Below are 15,377 nucleotides of genomic sequence, written 5' to 3'. Positions count from 1 at the left end.
AAGCAGTCGGCATTTCAGACCAAAAGCCTTCATCGGGACCTTCACCCTGAAATGTCATTTGTTTATTCCCCTCCATAGACGCTGCCTGACCGGCTGAGTTCCTCCAGCATTTTGTGTGTATTACTCTGAAGCAGCTTCACAGGCACATAGCATCAGACACACGGCCTCCACGAGAGGAAGTGTAAATTATACAAAATTTATATAAGAAAGAACGGATGTAATTCGAACAAAGTAAAATCCAAGTGGTCATCGTGTTACTATACTGGCATTAACACCATGTAGTGTCAGGTATTAGTGTAGTGATCAGGGTTGTGTCGACTGGCTGAAGGGAAGAAACAGCTCCGGAAGGAAGATTCGATGGCCAGGAGGGCAGTGATAGACGTTGGCTTCTTGTGTGAGTTCCTCGTGCAGACACTTTCAATAGTGAGGACAAACTAACTGATGACTGAGATGGCTGCTGAAGGGCCTGTTGGTGAGCTGACTCAATGTGTGTGCAGTTGCGGAGGAGATTCAGAGGGGGTGGGAGGAGGAGAGGAAGAGTTTAGAAGAATGATGGGGGGATCTCATTGAAATTGATCATGTATTGAATGGCCTAGACAGAGTGGACAGGAAGATAATGTTTCCCATAGTGGGAGACTTTAGGACCAGAGGGGATTGCCTCAGAATACAAGGACGTCCCTTTAGAACAGAGATGAGGGGGGATTTTTTTAGCCAGAGGGTGGTGAATCTAAGGAATTCATTGCCATGGATGGCTGTGGAGGCCAAGTCATTGGGTGTATTTAAAGCAGAGGTTCTTGATTTGTAAGGATGTTGAAGGTCAAGGGGAGAAGGCAGGAGAATGGGGTTGAGAGGGAAAATAAATCAGCCCTGATAGAATAGAGGAGCAATTCAATAGGCCAAATGGCCTAATTTTGCACCAATGTCTGAAGGTCTTATGGTCTTAATGCTCAATCTGGTGCTGCCAGCCATTGGGTAATACATTGGGATGGTTCAATTTCAAAGTAAATTTTATTATCAAAGTTCATACTGAAAATGTCACCATATACAACCCTGAGGTACCATTTTCCTGTGGGCATATTCAGCAAATCTATAGAATAGTAACTATAACAGGATCACTGAAAGATCAACCAGAGTGCAGAAGACACCAAAATGTGTAAATGTAAATATAAATAAACAGCAATAAATAATGAGAACATGAGATAATGAGTCCTTAAAGTGAGATCATTGGTTGCTGGAACATTTCAATGATGGGGCAAGTGAATGTAGTTATCATCTTTTATTCAAGAGCCTGATGGTTGAGGGATAGTAACTGTCCTTGAACCTGGTGGTGTGAGTCCTGAGGCTCCTGTACCTTCTTGTTGATGGCATTAGCAAGAAAAGAGCATGGTTTGGGTGGTGGGGATCTCTGAGAATGGATGCTGCTTTCCTACGACAGAGTTTCATGTAGATGTGCTCAATGGTTCAAGGGCTTTACCTGTGTTGTACTGGGCCAAATTCACTTACCTTTCGTAGTATTTTCCATTCAAAGGCATTGGTGTTTCCATACTAGGCCATGATGCAGCCGGGTCAGTACATTCTCCACTGGACATAGTTATTAGTCACGCAATGTCTCGGTAAAGGTACACCACGAGGTAGAGACCAGCTAGAATTTAACGGAACCTCAGTGCACCCACATCTGTGCTGGAAGGGAGAACCAGAAATGTACTTTACAGTGACAGCTCTTGTAGGAACCATTTGACAGTCTCCTGGAATTTGTAATATTATTGTCACAGATACCATGCCGTCCACACAAGCTATTTCATTACATCAGTACACTGAGGTAGTACAAGGGAAAACATTAACAGAATGCTTCTGGTAAGATGGCGACACCTTAGACACAATGGCTTCTATGGGGCCAACCAATGATGACATTACCTTTTTAAATTGTGCTTTCTGCAATTACAAGAAGCATTGGAAAGGGTACAGAGGAGATTTACCAGGATGCTGCCTGGTTTAGAGAGTATGGATTATGATCAGAGATTAAGGGAGCTAGGGCTTTACTCTTTGGAGAGAAGGAGGATGAGAGGAGACATGATAGAGGTGTACAAGATATTAAGAGGAATAGATAGAGTGGACAGCAGGCGCCTCGTCCCCAGGGCACCACTGCTCAGTACAAGAGGAGATGGCTTTAAGGTAAGGGGAGGGAAGTTCAAGGGGGATAATAGAGGAAGGTTTTTCACTCAGAGAGTGGTTGGTGCGTGGAATGCACTGCCTGAGTCAGTGGTGGAGGCAGATACACCAGTGAAGTTTAAGAGACTACTAGACAGGTATATGGAGGAATTTAAGGTGGGGGGTTATATGGGAGACAGGGTTTGAGGGTCAGCACAACATTGTGGGCCGAAGGGCCTGTAATGTGCTGTACTATTCTATGTTCTATGTTCTAAGACCCTGCTGGACATTAAGAACTGAAAGAGCTGCAGGTCTACCCCAGTCAGTGAGTTGTTCTTTGGCAAAGGAACTGAAGGAGCTGGACACTGTGGACCATGTTGCTGAGTGTGACAGAGAGGTGTCAGTGCTCGCTCAAGGGGTGCGGCCTAACAGCAAGTGATTGATTTAATCACCTTTCTTGTGAGTGCAAGGCTTTGTTGGACAACTGTGGTGTGGAATGCTGCAAGTCCATTTCATTGGTTCATTGGTGAATGATGGGGGCAGATGACAGGGGAGCTTGCATGGCCTCGGTCGTAGCAAGAATTAGGCCTCGAACCACACTGTCGCCTGTTTGCAGCCACCCGGGGGGGGGGAGGCATCAGAGTCAGACACTCCACCAGAATGCTGGAGGCAGTATGGCGTGGGGTCCATGCTGCAGTGTTGCAGATGATGCAGTGTTGTCCCCCGGTGTTCACTCAGCAGAAGACAAGTGTTCAACTGCAGACTGCTGCAAGATGCACGGACTCAGGGACTTGGACTATTTTTTTTGTGTCCCTGTATTTTACTACTGTGTTATATGTGCTTGCCATCTTAAATGTGCTATTTGTGCCTTGTGTCGTGTATGACTGTTTGTCCTGTGTTTTGCACCTTGGTCCCGGAGTAATGCTGTGTTGTTTGGCTGTGTTCATGGGTATTCATGTGTGGTTGAATGACAATAACACTGTTTCTTTTGGTTGTATTCATGGGTATTCTTGTATGGATGAATGACAATTAAACTTGAACAAAGTGTTATAGTTGTGATGAAAATGCAGTGTAGGCAGACAAGTACAAGGTCACATCGAGGAAGACTGTGAGGTAAAAGGTCCATTTTACCATACCAGCTTTGTCACAGCGGGATAGAGGCTGCCCTCGAGCCTGGTGCCACGTGCTTTCAGGTTTTTGCCCGATGAGAGAGGGGCAAAGAGAGGACGTTTGGAATGAGTAGGAACTTTGATAACACTGGCTGCTTTACCGAGACAGCCACTGGAGGCTGATTTTCGTGGCGCGCTCAGCCGTGTCCACAACTCTCAGCAGTCTCTTGTGGTCACAGGCAGAGCAGTTGCCACCCCAAGTCTCAATGTGCCCAGACTGGATGCTTTCTATGGTGCATTGATAACAATTGATGAGGGACAGTGGGAACATGTCAAATGTCCTTCACCTCCTGATGAACTTGTGGGACTTTCACTTTCTTGGCTGTGGTTGGACCACAACGGGTTATTGGCACTGTCTACACCTAGGGACTTGGTGCCCTCACCATTTCTGCCACTCTATTGGAAGATACATTATGGACATTTAAGAGTTTTTAGATAAAAGAAAAATAGAGGGATATGTATGAGGGAAGTGTTAGATTGATCTTAGAGTAGGTTGTTTGTCCTCTACTACAATAAAAAGGCCTACAATATCATGAAGGATCCCACCCACCCCACTCAAGGACAGTTTGTCCCACTCCCACAGACAAGGCTATGTAGCATCCACACCAGGACCGCCAGCCTCAAAAACAGTTACTTTCCCCAAGTAGTCAGGCTGATCAACACCTCCACCCATTAACCCACCCCTCCACATCCCCACCACCACAACTTTATCATTTCCTGTCAGAGTCATCTTACGTACAGACACTCCTGGCTTCTCTTTATGGCCATACAATCAATCAATGCATATAACCCATCTTATATATTTATACACTTTAAATTATTGTGTTATTTATGTTACTATATTTTCTTTGTGCTGCCCCAGATCCGGAGTAGCAATTATTTTGTTCTCCTCTACACTTTTGTGCAGGAAATGACAACAGAACTATCTTGAATCTTGAACAACCTTGAAAAAGTTATCACAAGATTGTGGGCCGAAGGGCCTGTACTGCGCTGTACTGTCCTATGTTCTATGCTGTTTCTTTACCTCAGCCACATTGCTGCCAGTTAGTGATATTATCCATCAGATCTGGCCTTGAGGGGCAATTGAAGTCAGTTGTGTACTGAGACTAAATATATTTGCATTAATTACGTCACAATCAATTGTTAAATATCAGCATTTCTGTGATGTCCTCTTTACAGCAGGGAAAGAATATAATGTTGAGGCTTCATAAGGCATTGGTCAGAATGTACTTGGAATATTTTGAGCAGTTTTGGGCCCCTATCTGAAAAAGGATGTGCCGGCTTTGGAGGGGGTCAGAAGAGGTTTATGAGATTGATCCCAGGAATTAAAGTGTTAATGTATGAGGAGTGTTTCACGTCTCTGGGCCCGTACTCGCTGGAGTGTAGAGGAATGATGGGGGATCTCATTGGAAGACTGGAAAATTGGACATATCACATCACTCTTTAAGAAGGAAGGGAGGAAAAAGGAAGGAAATTATGGGTCAGTTAGCCTGACTTCAGCAGTTGGCAAGATGTTAGATCTCACTAAAATCTACCAAATATTGAAAGGCGTTGATAGAGTGGACGTTGAGAGGATGTTTCTGATGGGCGTGGGGTGTCCAGGGCCAGAGGGCACAGCCTCAGAATACAAGGACGATTCCTCGGAGCAGAGATGATGAGGATTTGCTCCAGCCAGAGGGTAGTGAATTTGTAGAATTCACTGTCACAGATAGCTGCGAAGGCCAAGTTATTGGATATATTTAGAGCGGGAGGGGTGGATTTTTGATTATTAAGGGCATCCAAGGTTACAGGGATAAGGCAGGAGAATGGGGTTAAGAGGGATGATAAATCAGTTATGATGGAATGGCAGTGCAGACTCAATGGGCTGAAGGGCCTAATTCTGCTCCCATGTCCTATGGCTTCATTTCCAAGCCCACTTTGCGATTATCGAAGAGCTTGTGATCCGTAAACAAGAGTTCAGGCTTTCCTGTTTCCCTTATTCTCAACAGCAGAACAAACAAATGGATTTTGCTTGGAATAAGCTCAGAGTAGAAGCATTTTGGTATTACTGAGTCTCAGAAATTTTAACTCCTAAAATGCATTGTTACAATACCAAGGATAAGGAGCAGCAGTAAAAACATGATTGTTTTTTAATATAATTTTCAGAAGATAGGGGCAGATGTGTCATGCTTACTAGTTAGTAACTTTTAGCACGATTCTCCTTTGAATAAACATTGGATTGATTGGAGAGAAAATTGTTAATAACGCCTTAAATTCTGCAGTGAACAGTGTGTGCTGGATTAGTGATGAAACTCAACTGTTAATCACTGTCCATTAAATAGGAAAACTAAATTTTCTGTCTATTTTAACTCATTATTTTATGGATTTTAGCCCACAGACACTCAGTTGGCACTTTATTAGTCATACCTGTACCCCTGGATGTTAATACAAATATCTAATTAACCAATCATGTGGCAGCAACTCAGTCATAAAGGCATGCAGACATGGTCAAGAGGTTCAGTTGTTGTTCAGATCAAACATCAGAATGAAGAAAAAATGTGATCTAAGTGACTTTGACTGTGGAATGATTGTTGGTGCCAGATGGGGTGGTTTGAGTATCTGAGAAACTGCTGATCTCCTGGGATTTTCACGGCCAATACCCTCTAGAGCAGCCTTTCTCAACCTTATTGCCCCAGAAGAACCCTGGAAATAATTTTTAGGTCTCTGAGAATCCCTGCATAAGAATTATTATATTTACAGTTCACAGTACGTTAGCATGATCAGTAAGTTAAAGATATAATAATCCAAAAATAATTACCAATGCTCTTTTGAATAGAGAATGAGTTCTTAGCCAACCTTTCTTGAAAAGAAAAACAGGTAGTTAAGCTTAGCTTACCTTTCTTGAAATTAAACTTTCTTTCCCTTTCATAAATTTTAAAAACTCGTAAGGCAAACATGATAAATTTCTGTTGAATAACTGGCTTAAGCCAAAAAGGGATTTAATTTTTCTAAAAGTAGGCTCAGTAGATTTAATTTAAATAAAGGTTGTAAACCGATTTTAGTTAATGCTATTTTCAACATGAAAATTTATTGACGTTGTTGAATTGTAAAGTTACTAAAAGCCATAAGCCAAAGCAATATGAATAAAAATATAGCCTAAGCCACAATTTTATATAAGACTTTGACAAAATATTTTCTTACTAAGTAACATGATCAGCTCAAATATAGGCATAGCATGTGAAACCTGTGCCTGTTTTTTGCTGCACTAGTACTCAATTCTGGGCCAAACTTGAGATAAACACCAAACAGATTTTACCTTCAGTCAAAATGAGATGATTTCTGTAGTTGCTCTTGATGCTTGTTAAATAATAAAAATCTTTCTCACACATGTAAGAAGTCAGAAACCGCAGCAAAATGTTCATTGCTTTCCTGTGAATGGCAAGATACACTGCTTTTACAGAAATCCAGAACTTGTCCAGGGGCAGGTCAATAAATCTCATCTTGACTGCAGCTCACAAAGTTCTTCCTCTCCTCTCAAAGTCAAGTTCTCAGGCTGAGCAGAAGATCCAGAGAAAGGGTCCCTCACCCAGTCATACACTTGTGTTGAAAATGAGGAAAAATACTGTTCAATTTTGATTTGCAGTTCGTCTTGGTGGTTTTCAATAAGACTCGAGACTTTCTGATATCCTTCCTAACTCTCAAGCCCAAGCAGCAGTGATTCAAGATTTCAAGTTTTCCTTTTGCAACATTATTTTCCCAAAGGTTCAGTTTCCTGTTAAATCCAAGAATCTTGTCACTTGAAATAAAAACATTTTCTCCATGGCGTTGCAGAGCCTCGTTCAACTGGTTGATATGATGAAACATGTCTGTTAAGTAGTCCAGTTTCTTCATCTTCAAAGCACTCAGTGGAATCTGGCCCACTATTTTCTTGAAAGTACCCCTGCAATTCACCTTTCAGTGCAAGCACTCTGTGGAGAACTCTTCCTCTGCTAAGCCACTGGATCTCTGTACGTAGCTGGAGATTGGTGTGCTCTTTGTTCAGGTTTTCACACAGGTTTTTAAACATTGTTGAGTGAACTGGTCTTTGTTTAATAAAGTTAACAATCTTTGTGGCATCATCCAGAACTTTTCTCATTTAATCTCCAAGAGTTTATGACATCAGCACCTCTCTGTGAATAAAACCTCTTATGGAGCCAACCATTGATGGGGCACCATGTGTACAGTTCCTCCAAGACAGACTTTTAGCTTCCAGATATGGAAAACAAAACACTAAATTTATCTTGGCTTGTGCTTGTGGTGGGCAGCTCTTAGCAAAAGAAAAAACTTTCCTGGATTTCACCATCATTTACAAATCTTACAAATGCTACAACATGACGTTTATTGGTGAAATCTGAAGACTCATCAACCTGGATCAAGAAGCTGTTGTCTTTCAGTTTTATCAGTTCAGTTCATCACACAAAACCTTCACCATCATGTGACATGTCATCATTACATCAACTTACTGTACTCCATGAGAGTGAAACCTTTTCGATTTCTCATACTGCCTCTTGTCCTAGCATTTTACCCACTATAATTTTACATGCTGGCATTATTTGCTTCTCACTAACTGTGTGACTTTTCCTTTTCTGGGTAATAAGTTCTGCTACTAAATAACTTCCTTCCTGATTTTTTTGACTGACCGTGACTTTGTTAACAAAAGCTGTACTCCAGTTGTTTTGATATTAAATTAGCTATTTAAAATAATCAGCACTTTTACGTGTCATATGACTGTGATTTGTAGTTAAGTGCCTTTTCAGTTTTGCTGGAGCCATTGTTATATCTGTAAGTTGTTTGCCACAGACTAGGCACAATGGAATAGGACAACTTGGATTACCAGTTCAAGTAAAACCCATTGATAAGCAGCTTTCATTGTAAAGATAGGCTTTTTTTGTGTCTGTTATTGCACTGGTGCTGTGAAATGACTCAGAAGATTGTAATTCTTCATCATTAACTTTATCAGAATTGTCTGTAGACCTAAGCACAGAATCCTCCTCGTCTATCTCACACCTCCTCTTGAAAAGTTGCCACATTGGACCATCTTTAGAATGAAAATTTCCTTCCAATTTTCTACTAGGCTGGTAGAGCTTGTTTGCTCCCATGAGTCAGTCGGTGGTGTGTAAGGGGAAGTTGGTGGGGTTAAGTCAGGAGGGAGAGGCTGATGTCAGAGCCCAAGTCAGAAAATGCACTTTACACCCCTCATCAGCCTCATTGATCTCCCCTTGTGCAACACATCGCTCACCAATTATCAATGGCCTCCCCTATCACGCTGGCATCACACTTGGTGCATATTTCAAAAAACAATGTTTGTTTTTTTTTAGTCGTGATCTCTTGCGGAACCTCTCATGACATCTCAACCCTGGTTGAGAAGCACTTCTCTAGAGCTTACAGAGAATTGTGTGAAAAACAAAATAACATCCAGTGGGCGGCTGTTCTGTGGGCAAAAGCAACTTGTTAATGAGAGAGGTCAGAGAAGAATGACCAAGCTGGTTAATCCTGACAGGAAGGTGACAGTAACTCAGATAACTATGTGTTATAATAGTGGTGTGCAGAAGACCATCTTTGAATGCACAACATGTCGAATCTTGAAGTGCATCGGCTACTACAGCAGAAGACCATGAACATGCACTCAATGGCCACTTTATTATGTACAGGAGGTTCCGAATAAAGTGGCCATATACTACCCCAAGATTGATTTACCTGCGGGCATTCACAATAGGTACAAAGAAACACAATGGAATCAATGAAAAACTATACATAGAAATAGACAAACAGCCAAATTGCAAAGGATAACAAACTGCCCACATACAAAAAGAATAACAAAATAATATTATAAATAAATGTAATAAATAATATTAAGAACATGAATTGTAGAGTCCTTAAAAGTGTGTCTATAGGTTTGGAATCTGACTGTGCTGTGCTGAGTGGAGTTATCCACAATCCCTGAATCTGGCTTGCAGATTCACAGAATTGGGAAAATGGTGATAAGACCATAAGATAAAGGAGAAGAATTAGGCCATTTGGCCCATCGAGTCTGCTCTGCCATTTCATCGTGGCTGATCCATTTTCCTCCTCGGACCCGATCTCCTGCCTTCACCCGTATCCCTTCATGCCCTGACTAATCAAGAATCGATCAACCTTCACCTTAAATATACCCAATAACTTGGCATCCATCGCCACCTGTGGCAAGAAATTCCACAGGTTCAGCAGTCTCTGGCTAAAGACATTGCTCCTCATTTCTGTTAAAAAAGGACGCCTCTCTACTTAAGGCTACGTCCTCTGGTCTTTGACTCTCCCAATGTAATTGGGGTGTGTTTGTGACTAAAGCTCTTAAATTAATGCATTAAAATAAACATAAGATCCGTGAATATGGATTTTGACTGCTTTGTGACAGAATAATGATTCAGTATGGACTAGAGGAGGGAATGGACCTCTTTCTGTTCTGCAGCACTATCGCTGGCATCAGAGTTTTCTAAGAAATATATTAAGATAAATATATATGTCACCTGGTTAGGTAATTAATTTTCTTCAAGATCTCTTGAAAAAAGTGCTTTACTAGACATGGAAATGGTCAAGTATATTTCCATTGTGTCTGTCACAGACTCGAGCTCAGAATTTCACATCTAAACAGAATTCACTGCATTCAGGATAATTAGAGCAAGAAAAGCCATTTTAGGATAATTGCCAGTGAAAATCAAACAAAGCATCTTCTTTCAATTGTTGATTGATTTTGTGGTTTCACTTCTTTGGAGAGCTGTGCAATGTAACAGCGCTGAACAGCTTGCAAGGCCATTTAGGGGAATTATTGTAAGGCAACCTGATGGGGTTCTGCTGTCACAAACTGGCCAGGCTGAGTAAAACGTGTTGGTTTTAGCATACTAAATGCGTCTTGGTGTCGATCCAGTATCCAATGCCCCACCAACATTACTGATGTTAAACACAGGAGATTCTGTAGCTGCTGGAAATCCAAAGTAACACACACACACACAAAATGCTGAAGGAACTCAGCAGGCCAGGCAGCATCTATGGAAATTAATAGGTGTTCATTCATTCATGGAAATGAATCAAGATTTGAATAGCTCAGGCTCAGCAGAAAGCAGCTGATTGGGCAATCGAGGACAGGTGACCAAGCAGTTTGACAAGCTCAAACAAAAAAATAGAGGGGTAGCTCAACTGGAATGGCCAATGAGTAAATGGGCCAGTGAAGCTTTGAGGCTTTGATGAGAAGAGGTGGAGGATGAGCTTGCTCCCAGTCAGGCTTTACAATGCCTCCTGAGATAATGATGTGCCTCTCTTGTGAGACGTGGCAGTCTTGGGGGAACTCCCCTCTCCCACAGAGTCACATCTGCCAGAACTGCATGCGGCTGAGCGATCTGGAAGACCGTATGAGGAATCTGGAGCAGCAGCTGGATGACCTTTGACTCATAAAGGAGAATGAGGCAGTCATAGATGAGAGCTACAGGGAGGTAGTCACACCTAGGCTGCCGGAAACAGGTCGTTGTGGCCTGGATACTGTTGGTGAGGATGACCGACCAGGTGTGAGCCATGGTGGCAGGGCCTCTGGCACTGAGTCTGACCCTGTGGTGCAGAAGGATGGGACGGAGAAGAGGAGAGCTGTTGTCATTGGGGACTCTATATCAGGGGAGCAGACAGGAGATTTTGTGGACGTGAGAAGGACACCCGCATGGTTTGTTGCCTCCCTGGTGCCAGGGTCCAGGATGTCTCTGGTGCATGACATCCTGGTACAAGAGGGAAAGCAACCAGAAGTCGTGATACATGTTGGGACCAATGACATAGGCAGAAAGAGAGATGAGGTCCTGAAGTGTGAGTTTTGGGAACTAGGCAGAAGGCTGAAGAACAGGACCTCAAGGGTGGCGTTCTCAGGATTGCTGCCAGTGCTACGTGATAGTGATGGTAAGAATTGGAGGAGATGGCAGTTGAATGTGTGGCTGAGGAGTTGGTGCAGGGGGCAAGATTTTAGATTTTTGTATCATTGGGATCTCTTCTGGGGAAGGTGGGACCTGTACAGATTGGATGGGTTGCACCTGAACCCAAGGGGGAGCAATATCCTCGCAGGTAGGTTTCCTAGCACAGTTTGGGAGGGTTTAAACTAATTTGCATGGAGTAAAGCCAGATCTAACATGTAGAGAGGCTTTGAGGAAAGAAAAGCAGAATAAAGGGTGTAAAGGTAGTAAGGTAAAAGGGCTAAAGTGTGTGTACTTCAATGCAAGAAGCATCAGGAACAAAGGTGATGAACTGAGAGCTTGGATACATACATGGAATTATGATGTAGTGGCCATTATGGAGACTTGGCTGGCACCAGGGCAGGAATGGATTCTCAATATTCCTGGATTTCAGTGCTTTAAAAGGGATAGACGGGGGAAAAGGGGAGGAGGGTTGGCATTACTGGTCAGGGATACTATTACAGCTACTGAAAGGGTGGGTAATGTAGCAGGATCCTCTTTTGAGTCAGTTTGGGTGGAAGTCAGGAACAGGAAGGGAGCTGTTACTCTACTGGGGGTATTCTATAGGACCCCTGGTAGCAGCAGAGATACCGAGGAGCAGATTGAGAGGCAGATTTTGGGAAGATGCAAAAATAACAGGGTTGTCATGGGTGACTTTAACTTCCCTAATATTGATTGGCACCTGATTAGTTCCAATGGTTCAGATGGGGCAGAGTTTGTTAAGTATGTCCAGGATGGATTCCTGTCACAGTATGTTGACAGGCCAACTGGGGGAATGCCACACTAGATCTAGTATTAGGTAACGAACAGGGTCGGGTCACAGATCTGTCAGTGGGTGAGCATCTGGGGGACAGTGATCACCGTTCCCTGGCCTTTAGCATTATCATGGAAAAGGATAGAATCAGAGAGAACCTTTTCTTAGAAAGGATGTGCTGAACCTGGAGAGGGTTCAAAGAGGTTTATGAAAATGATTCCAGGATTGAATGGCTTGTCATATGAAGAGTGTTTGATGGCTCTGGGCCTGTATTCAATAGAATTCAGAAGAATGATGGGTGACCTTATTGAAACCTATCAAATGGTGAAATGTCTGATAGAGTGAATGTGGAGAGGATGTTTCCCACGTGGGAGAGTCTAAGACCAGAGGACACAGCCTCTGAATTTAGAGGCATTTTTTTAGAATGGAGATGAGGAAGAATTTCTTTAGCAAGAGGACCAGTCACAATGAAATGGCAGAGCAGATTGGATGGGCCAAATGGCCTAATTCTGCTCTTGTATCTTATGGTCATAGGATCTTAATTCCCTTAGCAGTTTGGTAAAGCTCCCCATGTCACTTGTTTCCATGTTGTGTGAATCTAGAATGAGTTAGAACGTAAGAAAACAGGGGCTGAGATGGGCCACGCAGTCTCTCAAGCTTGTCTCGCCATTCAAGATGATCATGAATGAATTGTCCTTTATTGTTTTATGCTTTTTATTGAGATACTGCGCAGAGCAGGCCCTTTGCCCCTTCGAGCCATACCGCCCAGCAGCCTGTGGTTTAACCCTAACCTAATGACAGGACAATTTACAATGAGCAATTAACCCACCAATCTGGTACTACTTTGGACTATGGGAGGAAACTGGAGCATCATTGAACCTGAGTCGTTGGTACTGTTAAGCATTGTGCTAACCACTACACTACAGTGCTGCCCCTTCCTGGGCCTTATCACCTCTTCTATACCAGTTCCTATGGCCCTCAATTCCATGATCTTCCAATTATTTATCTACTTCTATTTAAGTGTCCATTGGTTTGACCTGCACATCCTTTGGGCAGACTATTTCAGAGATACACCACAGCTACATGGATTTCAAAGTTTTGGGCTAAACCATACACCAGCAAATAGGACTATTGTTGACATGAATGGGCCAAAGGGCCTGTTTCTCTGCTGTACAGTACAACTCTAAAAAGATTAGCCTAATTTGTCATATGTGCGTTGAGACGTACAGTGAAATGCATCGTATGCGCTCATGACCAGCAGAATCTGAGATGTGCTGGGGGCAGCTCGCAAGTTACGCTGTGACTCTGAATGAAGTCGTCGAAGAGGTGCAGCTGGTAGATTAAAAAAGTCTTTATTTGGGATGCACATAAGCTGACGGCTATTGGAGTCACTCGAAAGAGAGAGACTCCCCAACCCGACATTATGGCATGATTTTTAATGTTAAAAACTAAAAGTGACAGGGCGATTTCTATAGTTCCAATGCCCCCTTTTGAGTTGCATGTAAATTTTCAGATGCCCAGATCTTCCCATCAGTACGGTACATCGAAAATGAGTGTTAATCACTATGGTCTCTGAGTCTTATTCGTGCAATGGGGCGTTGATTGCATTCATGCATATTCAAAAATATCAGGTCGATTGGCTGATTCTTGGTCTGCAATTTACTCTAAAATGCAGCTCCAGGAAGACCATTGTTCTGACCCTCATTTTAAACTCAATCTACAATCCATATTCAGATCTGAAGACTGGTTGCTGTTGAAATTAATATTTGCTGTGTTGCATATCTGCAGAATATGCCCTATCACTTCTGGGGCCAACCTAGCATATCCTCAATTTTCTAATCATTAGTAGCCAGTATGTTGTTGGACTGTGGGAGAAAACTGTAGCACCTGGGGAAACCCACATGGAGAATTTACAAGCTCCTTACAGATACTGGTGAGAACTGTTACCATGCCCACCTATATTAATTTTCCTCTCGTTAATTCCCCATTGGTGTAGAATACATAGGCTTTGGGGCAGTGAATTCCAGAGACTCTCATTAATTAATCAATCAATCAATTAATTAATTAATTTGTTTGTTTGTTTATTGTGATACAGTGCAGGGCCTTCTGGCTCTTTGAGCCGTACCGCCCAGCATTTCCCCAATTTCATTCTAGCTTAATCATAGGACGATGTACAATGACTAATTAATCTACCAGCTTTGTACTGTGGGAGGAAACCAGAGCACCCGGAGGAAACCCCGCCGATGACGGGGAGAACGCACAAAGCCCTTACAGGCAGTGACAGGATTTGAACCCGAGTCACCTGTACTGTAAAGCATTGTGCTAACCACTGTGCCACCACGTCACCCACAGGTTCCGATTCACCTCAGGTATCTTGATTGCTAAGGTTTAGAAGGTTATGACAAACAGGATGAACTTGAGTGCATAGACCAGTGGGCTAACAGAAGTGATTCTGTGCTGTAAAACTCAATGACAAAACCCTCTGAAGAATATATTTCCATAGTAGTAGCCAGATTTTCTAGATCCTTCTCCAATAACTTATGTTACCAGAGCATTGGCATTCAAACTGACATTTTTATTTTATACTTTGAAAGCCATTATAATATAACAATTTTCTTGATACTGACTATATTTGTACTAAATAGTAATTTGTGACTTCACAGAGGATTAAAGAAGGTAGCACTATCGACAGAATCAAGACAGTCTGCGTGGGAGATCACATAGAAGGCATAAACAATCGAACGATAGTCGGCTGTCGACATTATGAAGTTGCCAAGATGTTGAAAGATTTGCCTAAAGGACAACCGTTCGTACTTGCATTGGTGGAACCAAGGAAGGCATTTGGTGAGCAGTGCAACTCTGTAAATATTCCTCACTCACACTGCTGGAACAACATATAGCTTGCAAAGTTTATAGTTTTTGATCTAATTCTCTACAACGATCCATCTTGTAACTTTTCAAACATTTCCTTTATGAATAATGTTGCATCTGTTCACAGCTGGAGCATTGTGACACACAAAATGCTGGAGGAACTCAGCAGGTCAGGCAGCAACGTGGGAAAGAGTACAGTTGGCGTTTCAGGTCCTGGTGAAGGGTCTCGGCCTGTAATGTCAACTGTTCCCTCTTCCCTGTGGAGTTCCTTCAGCATTTTGTGTGTGTTGCTTTGGATTTTCAACACCTGCAGAATTTCTCTTGTTGTGAGCATTGTGAGCAGTTTTGAGATCCAAGAAAGGACATGATGGCATTGGAGAGAATCCAGGGGAGGTTTACAAGAATGATCCCAGGAATGAAAGGGTTAAGGTGTGAGGACCAATTGATAACTCTGGA

General features: G+C 42.6%; 1 protein-coding gene across 2 annotated transcripts in view; it reads left to right on the top strand.

Moving 5' to 3' along the window:
• The window catches only part of LOC132405981 (PDZ domain-containing protein GIPC1-like), a 98,099-nt gene that overhangs the window by 25,600 nt on the left and 57,122 nt on the right, over nt 1-15,377 (top strand). For both annotated transcript variants that reach the window (XM_059991073.1, XM_059991072.1), the window contains exon 3: nt 14,714-14,894. In XM_059991073.1, coding sequence (XP_059847056.1) covers nt 14,714-14,894 — 181 coding nt within the window. The remainder of the gene's footprint in view (nt 1-14,713; nt 14,895-15,377) is intronic.

Source organism: Hypanus sabinus, chromosome 16, assembly GCF_030144855.1.
Source record: "Hypanus sabinus isolate sHypSab1 chromosome 16, sHypSab1.hap1, whole genome shotgun sequence".
Lineage (NCBI taxonomy): Eukaryota > Metazoa > Chordata > Chondrichthyes > Myliobatiformes > Dasyatidae > Hypanus > Hypanus sabinus.
This window is presented reverse-complemented; position numbering and strand designations above follow the sequence as displayed.